General features: G+C 41.6%; 1 protein-coding gene across 1 annotated transcript; it reads left to right on the top strand.

The window, feature by feature from the left end:
• Positions 1-4,915: 4,915 nt before the first annotated feature.
• On the top strand, positions 4,916-23,250 carry minar1 (membrane integral NOTCH2 associated receptor 1; the record flags this gene model as incomplete). Its single annotated transcript, XM_079217443.1, has 4 exons — positions 4,916-5,764; positions 6,437-7,858; positions 20,961-21,224; positions 23,053-23,250. The coding sequence occupies 4 exons, from the start codon at positions 4,916-4,918 to the stop codon at positions 23,248-23,250; spliced, it is 2,733 nt and encodes a 910-aa protein (XP_079073569.1).
• Positions 23,251-26,159: the final 2,909 nt, after the last annotated feature.

Here is a 26,159-nt window from a genome sequence, read left to right as displayed (position 1 = left end):
TTGAAATAATAAACTTACCACAATCACAACCAAAATAGATCTGTTGAAATTTTGAGAAGACAAATTAGTCAAATAAAATAATACATAACCTGTATTATGAACATTCAATAAAACAAATTGTGAGCCTTTCAGAGAAAGTGACGCTCTTTATTCAAAACTAAACTAAATCAATAATGAAAATAGCAATACCCTGTAAGTCATTGACAAAATAATGCGTCTACAAATCAGCTTTGAACAGAGATTTTCTTTATGCTGGCAGTTCAGACATCTTCACTGATGAATGTGTGTTTACGGGATGAAAAGGAAACTTCCAAAATGTTCCCAAGCCTGTCTATTTTAGTCTCAATTTGGTAAAAACGTGTTTTTCTTTAAGAGGCATGTCCTATTCTAAGATTCAAGTTACAAAAGGTTTTATTTGCATCAATGGTGGCTGTTTTCCCCACTGATACAAACACTAATCAGGCTGCTGAAGTAAATATTCCACAATAATACAGCATTCTCCTTTAGATGTACCTGGGGGGTATTCTTCGTACCTGGCTAAACAAAGTCAAGCAAATGTCCTAATCTCCATCTTAAATTAGCGAGATGATTGACATCAGGCTATCTGAGTTTCTTCACGGCTGATCCGCGCTGAATAGAAACGGTCTCGTTAATTCTAGCCAGACGTCAGTCATCTGGATAAATGCGCGCGCCCGCTCCTCTTCAGAAGGGATAAAAATGGAGCACTGACACCACGATGTTCTAACAGTACAATGGCAAATAAACTCAGAGGAACCTCTTTTTATTTCTCTAATGAGAAGCAGGAGATGATCATCAAGGCATATGAGGAAGTCAATACCTAGTAATCATTCACAGCAAACGCGTTGCGAATATTCCAACGTTTTTGCAACATTGTTGCCGTGAACGCAACTTTAACAGCGCCCCGGCTGCGAGACATAAGCGTCGCAAATATATCAGACAAGTTAAATGCGTCAGTGTTGAGAAAATGTATCGGCTAATTTGAAGTGCTTCATCACCCAAATCAATCAGATTATATTTACGAATAAATATATACTTATGATGATATATGTACTGTATGCACGTATGAATCATGTACTATATATGTGTATATGAGTTTGAATATGTGTATGGGCGGATCAGTATGTATGCATTATTCATAATCAGAAATTCAATCAATTGAAGCAGTGAAAATAAATTATGTGTGATTCTCTGTATTCTCATCACGATCACCTTAATCATGTTCTACAATAATGATATGTATGGTGTACTAATAACACTGTCATATAATTATGAGTGCTTTCAACACATCCATGAGTTTCTTAAGCGCTAAATAAACTTAAGAACAGCGCTGCATGCAGCGGGTGATAGTCTCTGTCTGTGAGACGGGCAATCGACTGCGCCTGTGGTGATCAATGTCTGCGGCTCGAGAAGCTTTCGTAAATAAATTATTTCATGCCGGCAAAATCTATAGCGCCGCGTACAGGAAGTCATGATAATGTAAAGGATGGATCCTGGCGATCTGAAAGAACTCTCTCCCTATAAAACTATCCATCCATCCATTATCAGCCGCTTATCCGGGGTCGGGTCGCGGTGGCAGCAGGTTCAGCAGGCCGACCCAGGCTTCCCTCTCACCCGCAACACTTTCCAGCTCATTCTGGGGGATCCCGAGGCGTTCCAAGGCCAGCCGGGAGATATAATCCCTCCAGCGTGTCCTCGGTCTTCCCCGGGGTATCCTACCAGTTGGGCGTGCCTGCAAAACCTCTAATGGGAGGCGTCCAGGACCTTCATATATATACCTTCAAGACCTATAAAACTAATATAACTAATATCGCTCCTTCATCAATGAGGAAATTAGCTGCCTCTTTTGTCCGTGGGAGTGTCCAGCTTATCCAGTGAATTTCAGTAAGCCTGCCCGGGAGCAGGTTTAAATTTTTGGATGTGTTGCTATGGTGATTTATCTAAGCTTGTTTCGAGAACCGAGAAAGCCAGACCTACGTCATCTTATCCTGACAATTAGCCCGCTAACTCAGTAAGCCAGGTACAAGAAATAGGGCCCAGATATGGAGTTACTACAAATAAGGACTTTTCCTGGTCTGTGTTGGTCAACCCACTGTAGGGTTATGACATACTTTCTCATAATTATGACTTTTTAGCTCATTCTTTTCTTTTACTGCCGAAAATGGGCTTCCATATCTTCGTGCCCTCTCAGATTTATCCAATAATTTATCAACAGTTGTTTTCTGTGAAGCGGGCGGGCGCACACAGGTGATGTTCTTATTGCACCTATACAAACTCACAGGGCCCGGTCTGGATTACATCTAGTGTGGTTTTTGATGTTGAACCAATAAACTATACCACCATAATCTCATCTGGATTTAATTAGAGCTTTGTAAATGTGTATCAAGGATGCAAAGTCTGCTCCCCAGTCCAACCCTACCAGAAATCTCATTACACGTATCACTAACATGTTGAATGTGGGCTTTCCATGTTAATCTACAAATTACTCTACTATTTCTAACTTGTTTTCATACAGATTCATCTGAAAGTTTCCCCTATTTCTCCTTCTCGTAAGGACATGAATTCTTTTTTTTTTAAATCCACATTTCACTGCCCTACTCTGTAAAATAATAATAATAATAATTGTATTCTGTACACTACACTTGATTGTTTTAATGACTTGTGCATGTTAAATTACTGTTGAAAAATCAGATGTGAGTGAACAATAACAACAAGAAGAGTAGAACTTAGCTTGTTTCTCTTATTTGTAATAACCCATTTTTGCTCCTTTAGGAATCGGTGGTATAATTAATATTACCCTCTATATGTATATGTTATGGACATTGGGTTACCTTCATGTAAGAAGGATATGCAGTATGCTTCTGTGGACATTGCCTCTGTACCTCAAGCCTTCACCTGGAGGGGGGGCCTTCGAAGACTATGAGAAACAAGGGTTACTATGGGGAATGTTCCACGATGTACTGTGCTGGAGTAATGTCAAGGGCTTAATCATCATACAAAGTGGGTGCAGTGTTACCAGCCCAGTCGTTCCCTTTAAAGCAGGCACATGTTTTTTGTGAAGTAGTCTTGAAGTTTTTTTTTTTATAGAAAGAAGACTCTCTTGCATATGTGGAAAAAGTACCATATTTAGTTCATAGCTGTTAAAGTGTGCAATTACTCTTAAATCCCTGACCAAGTATTTATCTAATGAAGGATCCTGTAATGTGGGTTTAGTTTAGACAATCTAATATTTCAGGATAAATCTTATATTTATTTATTAAGTTTCCCCCTGAAATATGTTTCATTGTTCTTACATGCACACTTTAACTCTTCCAAAATGTACAAAGTTACATCATTTAAAAAAAGTCTGTGGACAGCAGGGGAAATAAAATTGCGTTTGTCCTGTGGAATGCTTATTTTATTCAAACTATTGTCCAACAATTTTTTTTTTAAAAGGCAATTTTAATCGTTTTAAATTAAATGAATATTTAATTTATGGCTACTACTTTATACTTAAACTAAACTTAATTCATGAGGACAACACTTACATGTTAGTACATTTATATAGTATCTCTTACCATATATTGTTTGTACAACATGTAATTGATAGTGTAAACAATGAAATATATTAAAAGACTAAACAACTAAATATTTACAATTAACCTCCTCCACGGCATAGGACAACATGCTGTTTACTTGTCAATGAATCAGAAATCCACATCCAATACCATTATCACTCCCTCCAGGAAATACACGACGCCTTGTGGTTCTTTTGGTACTGATAGATTATTTATTCTTCAACTCGCCTCTGTCAACATCACCGTCATCAATCCACCGTCGAACTGTTTAAAGACATTTTAACATACAAAACAAGTTGGCGTTCACTTTACACGATAAACAGTTTGCACTTAAAAATGCGCGACGGACTTTAAACATAACGAACATACCTCGCTGGCTGCACACTACTGAGAGGGAAATGGGTTCACTCGGAAAACAATAATACTTTAAATTAACACCTTGTCACTTTAACTTATAACTTTCAACGGAAAAATAAAAATAGAAAACCAAAATCAATATACAAGAAATATATGTATAAAAGAGCTCTGACATAAAAACAACTTTACATATTTAAGTTTGTAATTTTTTTATATGTGTTTATTGCTTATTCTTTTACTGACGATGCATTAATACTACTTCTAGCATCTGTCGTTTAAAAAAATGTTTTTTTCCAGTAACACGCAGAGTAGACTCTTATTTTGAAAGCGGAAACCGGTAGTATTGTGTTTGTTCTTTTACCTTGACATTATATTTCAGCATAGCAGGCAGTTTCAATTCCCGGACAGCTGTGATAGGAGTCCAACATTTTCCGACGTTTTTCAGCTTGTAACATGTAGCTCGAGAGGATGGATCTGTGGTCAACACCAACCGGGACAGTAAATGTTATTTTCTGGGCATTTGCCTGTGTACGTTAGTAGGCACCGTGCGTTTAGTTTGATTTTCTCATTTAGACTGTTAACGATGCATGAATGCTCAGAGTTTATTGTCCTTTTCGTCGGAGAGACATGCTGTGCTGCACCGAGCTGATGAGAAGATTCTCCGCTCCGTTCCCAACAACTCGGGGGGAATGATGCTCACATGTCCCTGAAACGCACCTGCTTGATCTACAGCTGATGTTTCCAACGAAACGCAGGTGGGCTCATTTCCGCTAGGCTTTATATTGATTATCGTCCTCGTTTTGCCAGTGTAAAAAAAGCTGCAAACTGTTTCATCTTTGTCTTCATCTACAGTGGCACTGCCTCCTGCAGCGCTTTATTGGTGTGCAACTCATTTGCAATGCTTACTTTGTCTCCTGTCCAGGTGATAAGCTTCTCCCGAGGTAGGACCTCTTCTGTATGCCTGTTCCTGCAGACCAGCAGCCATGGACCCCCTCCCAGACTACTCTCTGTTCCTGGTACGGATCCTGGATGAGCTGGGCAACACGCATAACACCATGTCATATCAGGATCTGTGTAAGTCCTTGTGCGCTCGCTTCGACCTGGTTCAACTGGCCAAGTTCCGCAGCCTACTCTTCTACATAGCTTGTCTGGACCCCACCTTCCCAGTAACCCTCTTCAAGGACAAGCTGCGCTGCACCATGGAGGACCCGCAATCTAAGAAGCTCATGGTGGCAGCAGACATTGTCACCATGTTTAACTTTATCCAGATGAATGGAAGCATAGCCAAAGACAAGCTCCACATAGTGCATAGAGCCATGTTCCACAAGAACCAGTCGGTGGAGCTGTGCAGGTTTGACAATGATGACTATAAGTTTCAGGACTGTGACGGAGGGCTTGGAGGACGGAGGGCTTATGAGCACATGGATCACCCTGGGGATGGACACCACTATCACCACCCCCAGCAGCACCCTGTGGCTCAGAGTGCCCCTTCCTGTCCTAAATCACCTGAGTGTAACAACTGCCAGCAGTTTATTCCAACCTTAGACCCTAACTTCCTTTTGGGCGTCAGCAAGGACCTGAAATGTAGAGCAGCCTCTCTCGACAAGCTGTACCATCTGCCCCAGTACTTCAGTGGCAGTCTGCAGTCTCCAACCTGCGAAATGCAGAGCACCTACTTTCCCATGGACATTGACAGCGAGTCCACCACTGACCATGAGTCCCTAAAGCACATTTGCCATCCAGAGCCCTTCTGTGTTCCCTCTCGCACCCAGAAGAGAAACATCTTTAAGGAGGACTTCCACAACTTTGTGGCCTTCTCACCACAGGTTTGTGTTTATATGTTTAGGAGGCAACTTTGGAACAATGTTGGTATACAACTGCTGTTTAGATGTACATTAACATCAGGCTTTGGAACACTATAACATTAAAAGATGAGTAAAAAATGATTCTCATAAGTAGGTGTTTGGTTGAAACACAACTGTATATTATCCTAAATAAGACATTACACATTATTTTTTGAAGCTTATCAAAGGAAAACTAATTTTCACAATGTCATTATTTATTTAATATAATGAATTGATGAATCAATAATTAAGTGCACACCTCAACATTCTTTTTTTCAAATAAACTATTCAGTCGGAATGGCCTCTAAAATGTACTTAAGTAGAAGTCTAAAGTGATGATTGGGCTCTCGCACCTTTGCGCACGTCAAGTGTACTGGCAGGGCTCTGGTGGACATGGCCATGCCGTGACCATCAAACACTGCTTGCACGAGGTAAACGGTATTTCCAGCGTGAGGTCATTTTGCCTCAAATGTTTTGAGTGTAGCCCTGAATACAATCATAAATGTAAGGCTTTAAAGATCGACAAAAAAAACGGAATGGGTGTGAATGTGCTTTAGTGTTTGTAACATAACAGACTACAATTCTAAACAAAAAAAAGGTCTCTGATGTGTTTGTGTGTTTTTAAAGTTGAATCAGTCTTTGTCTGGGTCATTTTTGTAGATTGACAAATGTCGCAGTAAGGCTGCCAAGGGCTTCCACAAGAGGGAGCTGCACAAGCCTGCAACCTTCTTCAACCACAGCTTTGAACTGCCTTACAGTAACCCCTACTTTGAGCCGACACTCAACTCTCCTCTAAAGGACAGACGGAGAGTGAAGCACGAGAGCCTGGACGATTTACAGACATCCACGTACTTTGGTCCGACCACGGTCTCTGAGTGCGTCAGTAGCAGGACGCAGAGTAATAAAGCAGGGCCAATGAAGAGCCTCATTTTTAACACGAAGGAGGGGCCTCCAGAGTTTGAGGGCTCATTTTTTAAAAGAAAACCACTCAAAGAAAACCACCATCGTAATGTCTCCATCATAAACCATGACAACGAGCAGCATTTTCAAAGCCCAGGGGAAAAGGTAGTAGCTTCTCCATCTGGCTTTGCAAAGAAAATTAATGGGATTAAAAACAAGGATGTAGGACTAATGGCAAGTAGGCCTGGGGGTTTGGAGAAAAGAGAAGCAGCCAGAAGAAAAGTGAACAGTTTATCTTTTCAGGGAGAGGACAGCTCCTGTAGTGTTGGGACTCAAACGGAGCAAGCTGGGCAGAAAAAGGTGAAAGAATACCCTGCTAAGTACAGTGACAGAGAAAGGCAGACCTTCAAACACTGTGATGAGGACTCTGAGATCGTTAGTGATGACATAAGTGACATTTTTCGTTTTCTGGATGATATGAGTGTTTGCGACTCTCTGGGCATTGTCCAATCATCATGCTACAACAATAATGTGTCCCTCTCTCAGGAAACGCTTAAGTCTGAAGTCGACATCTCGCCTGAACACAACCCAATCAGACCAGCCAAGTCTAAGCTGGACTGCCTCTTCCAATCGCCGGGAAACACAGACGATGAGCTGAAATCAAGTGTGTGTAAGTTGGTTATGAGGATTGGTGAGATCGAGAAGAAGCTAGCGTCTCTGTCGGGGGTTCGTTGTGAGATCTCCCAGGTGCTTTCCAAATTAAACAAGCTGGACGAGAAGATCCAGGAACCTGAGGCCAACGGTAGACGCAGGGAGACGGCATCTGCATCAGGGTCCAATGTCACACCAGACAAGCCGCACCCACATACCCTCTTACCTAGAGTTTTCAAGTGTCACACCACTGGTCACAATATCAAAATAGACAATGGCTCTTCAGAGGAGTGGTGCTGCTCAGATGAGAGTAACAGCGATAGCCTCAGAGTAAAAGCTCTGAAGAAGAGCATGTTCACCAGGAGGTCATCCTGCTCACTCAACGAAGAGAACAGTGCCACCGAGTCAAAGGTCACCAGCATCAACAAATCTCCACGGGACTGGAGGACAGTCTCCTACTCCTGCCATCCTGGAGACGAGGGCAAAGACGAGGACAGAGAAAGCAACGACAGACACCGGAACGCCAAAGAGGTAGAGACACAGATTTTTTACTTTTTTTTCAATTAGGATTGTTATTGTTTTCTTCAGACATTAAACATGTGTCAAATGTGTTTTATTGATGAATATTCATGAACTAAATAAAGACGAAAGGCATGCAAACAGCAGCTATAAATAATCAGCAGACAAATAAAATTGAAACGCAAAAATACGATTGCGCAGCAGAACAATACTAGTGATAACAGGCAGGATGTCAGTGGACACTGCTGTGCATTTCCTTGATCACCACGTGTTCATGATGGTATTTCCAGTTGTCTTTTTACCACATTTTGCATAAATTCTTATGTCCACTATGTGGTGCAAGAGAACACACAAATTGATAATCCATCATGCTGGATATAATGTGTAGACCGCACCATATACATTTCATGTTATTCGTACGATCCCAGACTTTAAACTTTAGTACAATCGTCATATACATACAGGTACATGCATGACGTTTGATCTTAACATTTCAGGAGCAGTTGGCTGGTAATGCAGTAGTTCAGTGTCTTGCTCAAGGACACTTGTCATGGGGACAGTAGGTCTGCAGTTGAATAGTCAAATAATTACCTCCTAATGTCTAACCCTGAGCACTTTTCCTTAACCTCTGCGGAAAACGTCACAGGGTCAAGGAAAGATGGGAAGGAGAATTCATGAGGAGTTAGGAGAAGACAACCGCGGTGTTTGGCAAAGCCGACTCCACTTTCCCTAAGCGACGTAGTAATGACGCGACGGCAGGCGTATGTTAGTGACTTCAGTCTGCAGCCAGCGGTGAAACTACAATGTTCCGAAGATGGACTACAAAAAACGCAGCTTAGATACTTTGTTCGTCTTCTTACAGTGTTGTGTCATAATGACATAAACAACCCGGTTCATGGTATTACTTTAATAAAGAGGTTGGAATAGAAATGAACGAAGGAATTTGAAAGTGAAACCAACGTATTTTTCACAGAGTATATAGCTGCTAAACAGTCTTTTTGTTCAGTTTCAAACATGCTGAATTAAATACGTTATCTCACAAACGATGTGTGTCTCATATCCTTTATGATGTCCAGTTGAACTCTTTCATTAAAGCTTCTGTAACTGAAGTCAAATAAAATAAAAGAATGAGGGTTGAAGCTGCAGTTCAACACCAGAGAGAATATGAAATATGTCAGTTTGATCACCTTACAGCAGTTTTCAGCAACGTAACGTTTATAGTTTACCAGCTTTAACAGCGGTTTAACAGATCATTGAAAGTAAGTTATAGCAACAGTTATTTACATGATCTGCGTTTCTCGGTCATGATCGTCTGTTCTAGTAAACGGCCGAATGATACGTCACTTTAAATGTTGCCGCCACAAGGAATTGTGGGTCGGCATTATCTCCTTATCTTTCGCAAAGGCAGGTCCAGTGGTTCCTATACGGAAGGAGCTAAGTTAGGAAGCATTGAAGCTCCTTTCCTTTGCGTTTGGACAATTCGACCGGCACTTATCATGGCGGCCACTTAGGTCCTTCCGGATCACCAAAAAGGACTATTCGACCGCAGCCCAAGTTCCAACCCTATGGTTAAAGGACGGCCGCTCAAACCCTTGAGCCACAGCCACAACCGCCTTCCCCTGATCTGTGTAGCACATATGCCTTTAAGCCTGGATTCTAAAACAGTATGCAACATTTGGGGCGGTTGAAAGCTCTTAAAAAGGACTGGATGATTTGAGACATATCTCTTATATCATTTAGGAAGAGTTACCAAAAAGTTTCCTACTTAAAGTGCCTACAATGGCATATTGTCCCATGACTTATAACATTGTGTTTCAAGGCATTGACTGTTCCTTCGGAATTCAGCATCTCATTAGCTGGAGGATAAAGACTAACATCAAATAGTCTCCAGCCTTGTTTTAAAATAAGTGAGTGGGAGTTTGTTCCAGATGGATGTTGCATGAAAACTGAATGTCTGGATGGTTCAAAACATAGCAGAGGATCACAAACTGATTTTGGCCCTAATCTATTCAATTCTTTATAAACCAATGGTAGTATTTTGAAGTAAATTATTTGACATATAGGAAGCCACTGTAAATGCCTCAGAACTGGAGTGTCTTGGTTTTAGTGGGGACTCAAGCAGCAGAGTTCTGAATTAGCTGCAGCTGTCCAATAGACACACAAGGGTATATACTTTTGGAGTAGTTGAGTCTGCTGAAGATAAACGCATGTTTTTCCTGCTGAGATCCTGCTGAGATCCTTATTCTTAAGGTGGTAGTAAGCTGTCTTGCACATCTCCCTGTTTTCAAAAATGCACAACGATTGTAAAATCTTCTTAAACAGAGGTTTTAAAGTAGTAATTGAAATGTTTAAAAAAATTCATGAAAAAACTTTTAAAATGAAAAAGAAAACATTTTCCAAAAGAAATTTGAAAATGTTTTACTGTGATAGAAAAAAACAAGGAGAGTTTGCCATGATTTGTTACACCTCTGTTGAATATTTTTAAATACTAATTCAGCAACTAATGAAGTCTTCAAGGAAGAACATACATATGTTAAGGATTGATGTCCAAAGGAAAAGAACAGTATGTTGCTTTATGTGTTATTCATTACCTAGGCGGTATCTAGTTAACATGCTTCATCAATGTTAGACGGGCGTGGGTAACCACAAATACTAGTTAGAACATTAGACTAAACAAGCAAGTTTTGACATTATGAAAAAGTTAAAAACAGATTTGCTGATGGCCAGTTGGCTAGATTCAACCCTGTCTCCTAAAAATGACGTTCCCCCAGAACTAACACACATTCTCAATTACGTTTGACCAGAAACGTATCTGCTCCCTGACTATGTGTGTGTTTGACGTATTACAAATACGTTTATAATCGTGTGTTTGTGTTATTGTTTTCTTGCTTTCCTCGCCGGGGTCCGGTCTGAAGACCGCTTGGCCGCCGCCGTTTGGCCGGTAGCAGCCCCCCACGCAGAGGTCCCGTCGTGCCGTTGATTATACACGTATTTTTGTTTTATGCTTTTTTCATTTGTGTTTGACGTATTACAAATATGTTTATAATTGTGTGTTTGTGTTGTTGTTTTCTTGCTTTCCCGCTGAATTTAAGGATATTTTAATTTCTAAACTCTGCGGAGGAAAGAAAATGGGGCGGTATGAGGCCGGTAACGGGGCCGGTAACGGGACCGGTCTTAGGCCGGTAACTGCCCCCCTCGCGCCGGGATCTGTTCGTCTCTGAGTCGGGTTGTTTGGAAATGCAGCCCAAAGTGTGTGATAAACTCCATCTAGTGCAGTAAACCACTGCAATCAACTCAGCAGACACTCAGATCTCTGTGGTCAAATCAGCTGGAGAATCTGACGTAAAACAGCCACGGAACACAACATCCGGTTTTGAAAAAACTAACTGATATGGATGAACATTTCTGACCACATCCACACATCTTAACTGTACCAGTAGGTTGTGTTTGACATATTACAACTCATCAGTTAGTATTTTGAAAACCGGATGTTGTGTCCCGTGGCTGCTTCTGGTCGTTTGAATATTTTTCACGTCAGATTCTCAAGCTGATTTGACGACAGAGATCAGAGTGTCTGCTGAGTTGATTGCAGTGGTTTACTGCACTATATGGAGTTAAGCACACACTTTGGGCTGCATTCCCAGAGATGACCGGACCCGGCACGACGGGACCTCTGCGTGGGGGGCTGTTACCGGCCAAACGGCGGCGGCCAAGCGGTCTTCAGACCGGACCCCGGCGAGGAAAGCAAGAAAACAATAACACAAACACACGATTATAAACGTATTTGTAATACGCCAAACACACATTGAGAATGCGTGTTAGTTCTGGGGGAACGTCATTTTTAGGAGACAGGGTTGCTAGATTCCATACACAGCTTAACCTCATTTTGTTAGAGGCAGAAGTGATGCTGAACTGGAACAGGTGGTCTACGGCCTAATACCAAGGGCACTGGTGTTGCAAAGTTAATGTTTTTTACTCTAATATCTCTTTATTGCAAATTGTGAACAGATAGACTTTCGGCAGGAAAAAAGTAGATGTCAATACTGCCAATCACAGACCGCTTAAGTGCAAAGCCGTGAATCTTCATAATTAAATACCTTTTTTTTGTTACATTCTAAAGCCAAATAAAGACACTCACACAAACCTGACGGAAGGTGCCCACTTTTGAGTACAGCCCAAGGTTTGCCTCATCCTGCTGTTAAAGTCACCAGTGCAGACTTTGAGGTGTGACAAAGCGGCGACGTTTGACCTGGGAATTAGAACATTCTGTACATCCTGCTTATTGGCTGGGGTTACAACCCCTTGTGGGGTCCAAGCGCTCTTTGCTGATGGCCAGAAGAGTTCCGAACACCGCTAAATAAGAAGACAAGAAAAATACCGGTTTGGTACATGAGAAAATTCAAATGTCACAGATGTGCGCAAATGTGCCCCAAGGTAAATTTTGGAGACCTCGCCTGAATTTTCTCTGTACTAAACCCTCTAACTTTGTTCTGCTTCACTTTATCAAAAGTCAACCTTTGCAGAAAGAATGTTCACACATTGTGTATGATTTGGGTTAGAGTTGGACCTGCATAATTTCAAAAAAAGTGCATTTTTTTTCCGAGGCGGACCTGAAACCTTTTAATTTTTGCTGTGTCATCATTTATTCTTAACCAGTAACATATACACTGATATTTACACATCTGAACAAAATCTCACATGTGTACCTTTTTTTATTATAACACCAACATTATTCAAATAGACCTAGTGGTTGCAGCCTTTTTAGTTTGGGTATGCAATTTTTGAGCAGAGGCCTAAAAAATAGGTTGGTTTTCAAAGTGTTTTAACTCATCAACTTAATAGTTTTAGTTAGCTCATGGGGATGAGTGGTCGTTCTGTAACCACAAGGTAGCCAGTTCGATCCCTGGTCTTCTCATAGTTTGCATGTCAAAGTGCCCTTGAGTAAGACACTGAACCTCTAGTTGCACCCAGGGCGCCTAACAGGGCAGCACACTGCATTAAGGATGGGTTAAATGCAGAGAATGATTTCCCCAAGGGGATCAATAAAGGATACTTTCTTTCTTTCTTCTTATTTGACTCTTGTCACTGTTTGGGAGGCGCCTGAGTGCTACAAATAAGTTTATTATGAAATGTTGAACTCTCTGTTACAGTTCTTTTTTTGAGCTGCATTTTCATCTTTATTGTTTTGCTCACTACACACCCCTGATGACGTGGGACAGCTTTTAAAACCCTATGTTGAAATGTCAAAATGTCTCAGCAGGGTTGATCACACAAATCATTCCCTGTGACCTTTCTGCACGAATCTAAATGGACCAGATGTTAATTCAAATCCCTGAGCTGTCTGTATGCAGCCGGTTTCTACATCAGGCCATCTCACAAGCATCTGTATATCATATCAAGTAATAAAACTGACATGGGCAGCAGCTAACAATGTAGTGTACAATTGGATAGAAGAGACCGACTGAAGAGAACAGCTGATATCATGATTGATAGCCCCAAAAAATGACAGCAAGGACATAATGAGTAAACATGCGTGAGAGGAGTGAATGGCAGATGTATGAGAAATAATGCAAGAGGAGAATGTGTGAGGATAAATTCTTGACTGTCTTTTGCGATTAATATATAATACAATATATGTGTCACACATATATTCCACCAAACTGTAGATTGTTTTCATGTGTAGGATCTGAACTGACAGGAGAGTTCCTGTCATTTCAGATCCTCCCACAGCATCAGCGCTCATCCCCTTACGTGGTCTGTCATGTAGCCAAATCTAGGTAATTTGGGAAAATGTTTTTAACCCGAAAATTCAAGTTTTGGTCTTGAACTTCAACAATGTATTCGAAATACAAATAAGTGTATGAAAAGTTTTTGGGAGTTCATTATAATTTTGATTCAGTTGGTTGGCAGTTTTTTTTTTCAATAACATTTTCACTCTTTTTTTATACAATTTCGAATCGTATTTTTTCAGGTTCAGACTTTTGACCTGGATCTGGCATGGGGGGGGTGTGGTATCAACTATAGGGGTGTGTCCCTGCAATGCTGTCCGGTGTGTGAGATGAACTGGTTTTGAATTAACTGGTTTATTTTTGCATATTGCTGCGTTCATACCAAACGTTTACCGCTTCAGTTTACTCGCGTTAGTGAAACGAGGGTGTTCACACCAAACGCGAAAAATCGCGCCGCGACAAAGGGGGCGTGGCTTAGCGCCGTCGCTTCTCTCCGTGAAAAATAGTTCTCTTTTCCAGTATCGACTATGGAATAAATAACCACTAGTTCTGCTTTATACTTGTTGTAGAAGTCCCAAAAACGTCGGAACATCAAACGCCCTCGTGTCTGGGTTCATAACACCATCCGTAGCCGCACACAGCTCGGTGAATTTCATCTACGTAAAAACACAGTTACCGTTTCTGCCATCCAACATGGAAATAACCACTAGTTCTGTTTATACTTGTTGTGTAAATTCCACATATGTCGGAACATCAAACTCCATCGTGTCTGGGTATTACCCGTAGTCCCACAACAGCGTCTGAATGACGGCCGCTACCGGCGCTACTTCAGGCGGAGCAGTAACAGTTTGATTCAGCAATGGCTTCTCAATGGTGATTCTCAACGCTGATTGGCTGACGCAACTATGACTCACACGATTTTTTTCGCCAGAGTTGGGATATTTCAACTCGCGCTAATTTGCGTTGCGTCCTTCGCTCTGTTCGCGTCGCCTCGAACGCGTCTATCGCGCCGCCCGGTGTAAATTTCGCAACTTCACAACCGTCTGTGCATTGACTTTGTATGTAATCTGCTGTAATCTGCTTTGCTTTCCTCATTCACCTCCTGTCGCCCAATCAGGTTCTTACCTTGGTAACCTCTGTCCGCCCAACCACCTGCCTCCTTGACCCCATCCCATCTCCCATTCTCCAGTCTATTGCTCCTGACCTTCTTCTCTTTCTCACCCATCTTATCAACACCTCCCTCTCAACTGGCTGCTTCCCTGACTCTCTGAAGGAGGCAAGAGTCAACCCTCTCCTGAAGAAACCCACTCTCTACCCGTCGGAAGTCAACAACTACAGACCTGTCTCTCTCCTTCCCTTTCTTTCCAAAACTCTGGAGGGAGCTATCTTTAACCAAGTCTCCTTCTTTCTCCACCAGAACAACCTTCTGGACCCTCACCAGTCTGGATTCAAGGCAGGCCACTCAACAGAGACTGCCCTCCTTGCTGTCTCTGAGCAGCTTCACACTGCTAGAGCAGCCTCTCTCTCCTCTGTCCTTATCCTTCTAGACCTTTCTGCTGCCGTTGACACAGTGAACCACCAGATCCTTATATCTTCCCTCCAAAACCTTGGTATCACAGGCACTGCGCTCTCATCCGAACTCAACGACCGCACCTACCGGGTAATTTGGAGAGGATCTGTGTCTGAACCTTGTCCTCTCACTACTTGGGTCCCTCAAGGCTCCGTCCTGGGTCCTCTCCTCTTCTCTTTGTACACCAACTCTCTCGGCTCTGTCATTCTTTTCCTACAATAGCTATGCCGATGACACCCAACTGATCCTCTCGTTTCCCCAATCGGAAACACGGGTAGCAGCACGAATCTCTGCCTGTCTGACTGACATCTCTCAGTGGATGTCCGCACACCACCTGAAAATTAACCCTGACAAAACTGAACTACTGTTCCTTCCAGGAAAAGGCTCTCCCACCCACGACCTCACTATTCCCTTCAACAACTCAGTGTTGGCACCAACCCTGACTGCCAGGAATCTCGGTGTGACACTCGACAGTCAACTCTCCCTGACTGCCAACATCACCGCAACAACACGTTCCTGTAGGTTCATGCTTTACAACTTTAGGAGAATACGTCCCCTTCTCACCCAGAAGGCGGTACAGGTTCTCATACAAGCTCTGATCATCTTGCGCCTTGACTACTTTAACTCCCTCCTGGCAGGTCTACCTGCTAGTGCCATCCGACCTCTGCAGCTCATCCAGAATGCAGCAGCTCGACTGGTCTTTAACCCTTTGGGGGCGAGGCCCGCGTCGCCGCGGCCGGGCAGGTGTTTTCAATAAAAATTCTATCATCACAATAATACGTCACAGAGATATGGTTTAAAATCTGGCGGATATGGTTTCCACTTCCGCGTCTGAGCATCTAAACATGGACGTGTCTTACGACATGTGCAAAGCTTCAATGTGAGTCAGAAGATGCCAAGCAAAGAGTCCTGAGCAAATATATTGGAGGGGACAGATGGCGCAGCTCCAGTGCCTGAAGGATTTGCTAACAAGGAGCTACCCGGAGCTAACGGGCCAGATAGCTGGCTACAGCGTTTCTGTGAAACTGAACGGTGAGTAATCAATTGTTGCCCCTATCACCGTTAACTTTCTTACAGTGAACTTAATACGACCAGTAGTGTTGGACCTCCATTATGTGTTTGTAAGACCGTAACTAACGTGTGTTTGTTGATGATAGCTTGCTGTTAGCGCGTCACTAGATAGCCCCGTTTTGGATGTCTATTACGTGTCTACGACTGAACGGTGCATACTCAACTGTTGTCTCTATCACCGTTAACTTTCTTACAGTGAACTTAGTACGGCCAGTAGTGTTGGATCTCCGTTAATCGTTACTACAGTAGTGTTTATGTCACGTTAGGTGCTGCAAACACGGCGCGAGCTAACGGAGATAGTTGACTACAGCTATGAACGGTGGGTAATCTACTGTTGTCTCTATCACCGTTAACTTTATTTCAGTGAACTCATACTAACTTGTATTAATGTATTTTACAGAGTGGATTCAGAGCTGCGAGGGTCCAGAGGACAACATGCAGCATCGCTGCAGCAGTCTCCCTGTCCGTCTGCCTGCCAACACATCAACATAGCAGGCCTCAAAGCCAGCCACAGCTCATCCCCCCCCCCCCCCCCCCCCCCCCCCCCCCCCCCCCACCATATAATAATACATTTGTTTTTTGACATTTATCTACATGTGTCTACCATTTTATTCATATATTCCACTGCTTTTGTGAACCTAAGGCCTTTGGTAAACCAATTTCCATCACCAAAACCGCTATACCACATGAGTAAAGTTATGTTTTCACAACAAATATGAACAATTTCCAAAATCAAGATTCCATTTTTCAGCTTTAGTCATATTTTCTCTTTACACTTGTGCCTTGGGACAATGGTGCCTCATTATATAGATAGCTGAGATTCTTCTGTAATTTTTGTATGTATGTATCATATGCAAGTGACTTTAAAAAGAGACATTTAAAAATGATGTAAAATCAAGAAAATGACCCCAGAGTGTTAACCTCCCGAAATTCACCCTCACGACTTCACTCCTCCGCGACTACCGGTGGTCGCCCGCATCCACTTCAAAACATTGGTACTAGAGAATCGTGCTACGATCGGGTCCTATCTACATCCAGGACATGGTAAAACCGTACACCCCAGCTCATTCGCTCGGCTTCTGCCAATCGGCTTGTAGCTCCGTCACTGCGTGCTAAACACTCAACAAAGTCACGACTGTTTGCTGGCTCCTCAATGGTGGAATGAGCTCCCCACTGACATCAGGACAGCAGAAAGTCTCTACATTTTCCGTCAGAAACCGAAAACGCATCTTTTTCGACTACACCTTGAATGAGGAAGGTAGCGCCGTAGTAGCACTTTAGTAGCACTTGGATGACACTTACTGATAGCACTTTGTAGTTTAACTTTACTGAAGAAATTGTAGTTTCTTGATTGTTCTGAGTTTGTACTCATGGTGGAATTGCACTTATTGTAAATCGCTTTGGATAAAAGCGTCAGCTAAATGTAATGTAATCTGGTCGCGCCACGTTTGGTGTGAACGCAGCATAAGTCAGATGTGCCGCTGAGCCTCTCTGTCACATTATTTTGAAAGACTATAAACAGATTAATTTGCTGTGAATTTCACTACCCGTTCGTGAGGCTGTGGTTGAGACGCCGAGGTCACTTTAGCGAGGACACTTACCGAAGACACTCAGTGAGGACAAGGTTGAGTGAATGACAAAGTTGGTGGTAGGTGCCAATGCCTATTCAAAACTCTCACGTCAATAAGTTTTTTTTTTAAAACGCTGTTGTCCGCTATATGTCTAATTTTTTATATATATATTTATTAATCTGATGTCAAGTTGATGCCTGTCTATGGACTTGCAAGAGAAATATACTCTTAACGCTGCGCAGAGATGACTGTCAGTTGTGGAAACTCTGATCCGCACAGATTAACTTGTGATAGGCGACTGTGTCTCAGTGGTTAGCGTGCCCGTCTTTCAATCAGAGGATCGGTAGTTCGAGAGTTTACTGTTCATTGTTCATTTACTGTTTGTATTTTTGATATCAGCTGTGTTTTTCAATAAAATATCTTGAATCATCACTTTGACTGTCTTCACTGTAGGGGCATTAATACACAGAACATGAAATGATCAAACATTTAGATATGATCAGCTGTAAAATAAACATCTGTTGTGCCTTATAAGTACACTGTAGCACAATATTTGGAGATTAATATCTTATTTGCATAATTACATCACAATAAATAATCCAATCTTGATTGTTTGATGTGAAGAATGCTTTACAAATGCAGTATCATTATTATTGAGGTAGTTGTGTGTTCTGCTTACATTCTGGAGCTCATCATTTTAACCAAAGACTGAGCGTTTAGTTGGGTAAGGTGGGAGTCGACTGCTGACCTCTTCTACAGCCTGGAAAGTCCTCTACACCTATACCAGGCTGGCCACCTTGTTAGAGTCCCTGTACTACCACTGAGCTATAGAAGAAAGTACTATTAATTTAACACTCACATTAGAAAATATATCACTAATAATCATCAGTAACTGCTTTTTCTTTTTCAATGTTAATGCACTTATTAGCGCAACACGTTTAGGTAAATGATGCAAGAAGAAAAGGCAGCCACTGTTAGAATATATTGTAGAAATATTACTATATTACAAGGTTACTATAATACATATCTAATTTACTCAAGTTCACATTTTATTATTGTGAAGCATTTTGTAATGTGAATGTTATATGCTTTGTACTTCGCCTCTTCCCTCCATGGCTTAGGGTGGTTCAGAAGACACGGTTTCAAACTGTTTTCTTTTGCAAAGTGTAGTTTTTGAATGGCACAACCTGGCATATACATTATACTGCTATAAGTATGGTTCAAACAGCTTGCTAAACATAACTTTATCACTGGCGTTAATTTTATTTACTGCCAATCACGTGAATATGCTGTATGATAGTAGTGAGTCATAATTCTCGCGCTACCCACGTTTCCTGAAGGCAACGTGGTTGAGGCAGGTCCTCAGCCTTCTTTGTTATGCTGTCACTCATGATACCACACCCCTGCAGTGGATACCGCGCTCCTCACGCCAGATCCAGGCCAAAAGTCTGAAACTGAGGGGAAAAAAAGTAAGATTTGAAACTGTGAAAATAGTGAATATTGCCAATATAAAATCTGTTACTGAAAACTGAAAAAAAACAGTGGTGGGCCGTCATGGCCTGCTAAGCCTTCTCTGCTGGCCTAAACAGAATCACAAAGTTATAGCCATTTTATAATGTAATTGTTTTTCACAAATACACTACATGTATTATAATTATTGTTCCCTATCAGCTTATTTTCTCATTGCACAGCTCCTGTCTTCCTCTGTTGCTCTGCCTTCAGCCTTCAGCGCAGTGCAGCTGGTTTTAAGGAGAGTTTTTTCCAATCAGATTTTTTCTCTCCTCTGTCTCTATGTCAGCAAAGCAGTTTAAGCAGGCCTTTGCAGATTAAAGTACACTGTGGTTGATTGTCATGGTCGAAGTCTACCCTTAAATAACGTGACTGTGTCTGCCCCCCGGACTGAAAGTGGAAGCTGGTTCCACAGAAGAGGAGCTTGATAACTGAAAGCTCTAGCCCCCAACCTACTTTTTAAGACTCTGGGAACCACAAGTAACCCTGCATTCAGTGAGCGCAGCGCTCTAGTGGGGTAATATGGCACTATAAGCTCTTTAAGATATGATGGTGCATCACCAGTTAAGGCTTTGTAGGTGAGAAGAAGCTTTCAACTTTAAACTTGCTTCTTGACCTCACAAGGAAGCCAGTGGAGAGCAGCCAACACAGGAGTAATGTGATCTCTCCTCCTAGGCCTTGTTAGTACACGAGCTGCAGCATTCTGGATCAACTGGAGAGACCCAAGGGACTTACCAGAACAGCCTGATAATAAGGAGTTACAGTAGTCTAGTCTTGAAGTAACACATGTGTGAATCAACTTTTCTGCATCGCTCTGAGACAAAATATGCCTGATTTTTTTTTAGATGTTCCGCAGGTGAAAAAAATAGCAGTCCTTGAGATCTGTTTCACGTGGGATCCAAAGGACAGGTCCTGATCAAAAACAACTCAGAGATTCCTTACGGTGGTGCTGGATGCCAGAGTAATGCGTCCAGAGAAACCATTTCATCAGATAATTGATTTCTGAGGTGTTCTGGGCCGAGTAAAATAACTTTCAGTCAAACAACACACAGGAAGAATAAAGAAATATTTCTGTAAGAAGTAAATAATCCTTTGTCAATCTGATTATTTTCCCCAGCGGTTTAGTTTGGTACTATTCTGTGGCTTGTTGGCACTGAGGCATTTAACTCAATACATTATTTTACAGTATGACAGAACACTGATGTTAATGCCAATCTAAACAGCCAGTTTAGATTGGCTGTATTGAAATAAGATCTTCATCTGTGGAACTGTATTGATATAATTAATTAGGCCTAAGAGAAGGAACATCTTTAAAAGCATATCATCTTGAACATTTTTAAGATATTTGGCTTAAAATGATGGTGTTTAATGCAAGCCTTATATGTTTATCATAGCAAACTTGTCTCAAAAGTCTATACAGTAGCATTTCATTCTCTCCATGCATTTACAAATAATACGCTGCCGGATGATATTACACATTCTGTGCTTCCTCTTACAGATGAGCTGGCTGAGAGTTGTGAAGTTTGAAAAGTCTGTAAATGCTCAGACTAAGGCCATGGTTGAGCTACAATATTCGCAATTGCTTTTTCTAAAGCAGAGGCTCACTGGGTTGAAGAAATATCCCTGATGGAAACTTTCATTCAGTTTTTTCTCCCCATTTCCAGGTTGAGCAAGAGCATCAACTTGAATTCCCCCAAGTCCACCAGCCCCCTCAACCTCAGAGGGAGTCCTACCTGGGCGAACAGGTTTTCTCAATGCACCCCTTCACACCCCCCACTAAGGCCCATGTGAAAGGCCGCCTCCTGTACACCGACCTGAGGCTCACCAGCCAGTTACATGGCAAGCGCAGCCTGCCGTCCTGGACCATCAAGGATTCTAAATGCAACTCAGGAGAAAAGGCAAAGCAGCTCACAGCTCTGGACCTGCAGGTACTGGACTGTTCAGACTCCCAGCTGAATCACTGGAGGGCTGTTGGAGAGTGAACCAAGCATTGCTGCCCTGAACCCTGATAAGGTCTCACCATAGATATACTGAAACTTACTTGCAGAGGAATTTAACTGCATACATTCACAATTTTTAAGTCGGTCTTAAGTCAGGTGCCCATATCAACATTGAAACAGGTTATGCTGTAATCATTCCATTCAAATTGATCTAAAAGATCCCTACCAAATGTGTTTTAATGTAGGTGCTTTCAATGGAGTAATTTTTGCGTAAAAAAATGTATTCCAAAGTGCATCTGAAGTTTAAATGGGGCTTCGGCAGCCTGACTTCAAATCAACTGAGTGTCTTCCAAACTGTCATTGTATTTTGAGTACAAAATCTCTTCTATGTCTTTCACGGAACAGTGTTTTCTTGTTGAGCTTCAGTTAGTAAAATTAGTTGGTTATTTTAATGCCCAGACTGAACGGGAGGAATGATTACAGCATGCAAAACCTTTTTCAATGTTCATATGTGGTCGTCCTTCAACCGCACGGTAGCCGGTTTGATCCCTGTTCTCTCCAAACGTTTGCATGTCGAAGTTTCCTTGAGCAAGACACTGAAAAGGATGGGGGCAGTTACAGGACTTTTACTCAGGACCGGCTTTCGTGTCCTGTGTGGAACCAAAAGATGAATTACTATGATGACAATGTAAAAACTGACAATGTAAAAACTGGCAACGTGACGCCGGGAGCTTCTGCCCAAGCAGTAAAATAAGACAATTAGGGATGAGATCACATTGTGTCTTAGGACTTTCACTGTGCTTTGTCGTGGGTCTGAGACACTCTGAGCTTTCTCCTTCCTTTTCTAGAAATATGGAGTATCTGTGAGGCTACAAAAGAACAGAAACGGCTTCTGTGTGTTGACATCAAATTAAATAAAACTTCAAGAACTACTTCCAATATAGCATAAAAGCTCTAGATATGGCAAACCATCCATCTATTATCTGTAACCGTTTACCCTGACTGCTAACATTGAGTAAAAGGTACAGGCTGGACAGGTTGCCAGACTAGGCAAGACAGGACTGACACAAACTGAAAGACAACCACTCAAATTCCACTGCACCACTGTTTTGCTCTATAAATGTTGTTACAAATTAAGAAAACAAAGGGTCACCAGGGTCATCGACTCCCAGATACCATGGTGTGAAGGATTAAGCAGTTGCTGCTGTCTCCGGAGTCATTTGATGTTGGATCTTAGACATATCGTCGAGAGAAATGATGAGGAGATAATCCGATCCAACAGGGCACGCATAAATACACACCCGAAAACAAACTATTGGTGGATCTGAATAAATAACGTTCAGGTTACGTTTGAGGTATTTTTGTGCAGGTTTTGTGATAATTAGAACTGTAATAATAATAATAATAATAGTCACAAAAAAAAAGCAAGCAAAATCTCAGTAGGGTTCTACGCAGACTTACTGCTGGTCAGTGGCTCGGGCCCTATAATAATAATACTTAGAACTCCAAGGCCCTCGTCTTCAACTTAGTCGATGCTCAGGCAATAATAATATTAATTCAATAAACAATAGGTCTCTGACGCCCAGATAATAATACCTAACTGGCATGAACACAATACTGTTCCTACAGGCCTGGAACCCTAAAAATATTGCACCCTGTGGAAAGGGTTTACAGTCACACATGTTAAGTCAAGATGCACACCATTTTTAAGTTCCTAAATAGTATTATGAAATCAGCGAATGCATGTGATATAAAAAAGTTTCTAATTTTCTCTGACCTGCATTCTCCTACTGATTGCCTCTGTTTGTTTCATCAGACACAGGACTCCCTAAACCCCAAAAACCTAGAATACTGGATGGAGGATATCTACACACCAGGCTATGACTCACTGCTCAAGAGGAAAGAGGCAGAGTTCAGGAGGGCTAAGATGTGTAAGATTGGAGTGCTGATTGCAGCAGCTACGTGCACTGTCATCCTGATCATCGTTGTTCCATTATGCACTATGAAAACATGAGTCGGATGGAGTGTCCCTGCCAATGAATGATTCACTTTACTGCTGTTTTTTTTGTTTTGTTTGTTATTTATGAGTTTTTACTTATGGACGTCCTTTTTGTCAAGACAGCTGTTGTACAATATAAATTAATTTAGCAAGTACATAATATATGTGTATATATACTGAAAGACATTATGAAGGTTATGGATATATTTATCTGTCTTAAACAACTGCAGCTGATGATTACTGAACTAAATTGGATTTGTTATTGTAGCCAACATATAATATTTTTTATTTTCGTATAATTACTGTACAGTGTATTTAGATGTTATCTTTTATGAATTATCTGGTTAAATTTTTTTTTTTTCCTGCAATAACAGCAAGCATTTAGATAAATGAAACTAGTGCAACACAGTTTCTTTAATTAGGAAAAATTAGGAGAAGTGCTTTAGTTTATAGTCCAGACAGTACTGCCCAATACACATTATATATACAGGGTGGCACCGTGACGAGTTTGCATTTTTCTCCAGTTTCTCTGGCTTCCTCCCACAGTCCAAAGACATGCAGGTTAGGTGACTTGCTGACTCTAAATTGGCCATAGGTGTGAATGTGGATGGTTGTCTGTCTCCTGTGATAGCCTATACCGACCTGTCCAGGGTGTACCCTGCTTTCATCCAATGTCAACTGGGATTGGCTCCAGCCCCCCTACAACTTTGAAAAGGATATCAGCTGTGTCATCATACTTTGTCTGGAATCTATAAACTGTATATAGATTCCAAAGTATGATGACACAGCCAAACTGAATGTATTGATTAAAAAGAATGATTTAAGAAGTTACTTGAATGTTGCTGCCACCTCCTCCTGTTTGGAATTCCACCCAGCACATACCGTTCGTTATGTATTTTAACTCCAAAGTCTATAACTTTAGATGTTGCTTTATGAGCTGTCGCTATTGGGTTCATCCCTGCATGCATACGCAGTTGTGAAGATTGTTTTCACCCCATCCTAGCCTGCCTTACGTTAGAAATTCCACCATATGACAGCCATGCAACCATAGTTAGATGGGCCCACATCTTTTAGCGATACACCTATATAGAAGACTAATTTAATCTGGAGTTGCAATAGATACAATACCTGTTGTACTAGAAGGCCTTCTATATCAGACATGCTTTGCCTGAACTGATGTATGTTCATAATAATAGCAGTGTGTTTAAAAAGGTGAGTAAACCTCAAAATTCTTCAAATAAATTGTGTTTTAATGAACACAAATGCATTGGGGACACTGCACATTCTATTTCAAAGCAAGAAAATTGGAAAAAGTAATTTAATTTGATAATATTTTACAGAAAGTCAAGAAATATAATGTTAAAAAAAAAATCAGTGTTGACATGATTTTGCTCGCTTGCTGGTGTGTTTGCGGTCATTGTCTTGTTGAAACACCCATTTTAAGGGCATTTCCTCTTCAGCATACGGCAACATGACTTCTTCCAGTATTCTGATGTACTCAAACTGATCCATGATCCCTGGTATGGGATAAATAGGACCAACACCGTAGTACGAGAAACACCCCCATATCATGATGCTTGCACGACCATGCTTCACCGTCTTCACTGTGTACCGTGGCTTGAATTCAATGTTTGCAGGACGTCTGACAAACTGTCTGTGGCCCTTAGACCCAAAAAGAACAATCTTACTCTCATCAGTCCACAAAATATTACGCCATTTCTTTTTAGGCCAGTCAATGTGTTCTTTGGCATATTGTAACTGCTTCAGCACATGTCTTTTTTTTAACAATGGGACTTTGCTGGGTCTACTTGCTGGTAGCTTGGCTTCACATATACGTCATCTGATTGTTACAGTACTCACAGGCAATCTTAGATCTTCTTTGATCCTCCTGGAGCTGATCATTGGCTGAGCCTTTGCCATTTTGGTTATTCTCCGATCCATTCGAATAGTTTTTCTTTTTCTTCCTCGCCTTTCTGGTTTTGGCTGCCATTTCAAAGCATTTGATATCATTTTAGCTGAACAGCTTATCATTTTCTGCACTTCTTTATAGGTTTTCCCCTCTTTTCTTAATTTCTTAATCAAAGAATGCTCTTCTTCTGAACAGTGTCTTGAACGACCCATTTTACTCTGTTTTTCAAGGACAAATGCACAGCCAGCATATGCAGCGTCAGTTGCCTTGATCCTTAAATAAGGGCCACCTGTTTAACACCTATTTTGTACACATAATCAATGACCTCACTAATTGAACTCGGCACTGCTATTTTTTTTGAACACGCAACTTTCAGTAAATTATTCAGTTTCACAGGATCAGCAGGATGCACGTCATGCCTGTTGGGTCTGTTGGTTTTCTATACCTTAACTAAACCTTCTAGAAACTTACTTGCAGTGTAAAAGTTGAAATTCTATGAAATACTGATTTATCTTGCTAGTGATGTGGGACTGCTATTATTTTGAACACAACTGTATGTTGTCTGCTTGTGGACCTTGGTGTTAAGGCACCAAGGTCCACAAGCAACATACATCCGTTCACAAACCATTAATGCTGCGCATAATAAGGCGGGAGACCTTTGTGCCACTGCTACTGCAGAAGAGTCAGGACGTAAAGATGTACCATAATGTTCCCCAGCAGCCCCACTAATCCTTGATGATAGGAATAAAGGCACACGGCAGCTTTTGATAGAGCCAGGCCTGGCGGGAGCCTTCTGTAATGAACGAACAGTTGCAGTGTCCACCTAGTGTTTATCGTTTAGGTAAAATACAGTGGCGGGCGGTGGTTTTGGACGTACGCCTGCTGTCTAACCGGCACTACGGGGTGCCTTCCCTCCCCTCGCAGAGTCACGACCTCCTCGTTGTCTCCTCTAAATGTGCTGCTGCGTGTCCCATGCCGTCCCCTCACCACATCATAAATCATTGAGTCAAGATAG

This window comes from Taurulus bubalis (assembly GCF_910589615.1).
Source record: "Taurulus bubalis genome assembly, chromosome: 4".
Taxonomy (NCBI): Eukaryota; Metazoa; Chordata; class Actinopteri; order Perciformes; family Cottidae; genus Taurulus; species Taurulus bubalis.
The sequence above is the reverse complement of the archived record's forward strand: the minus strand, read 5'-3'. Positions and strand labels throughout refer to the sequence as shown.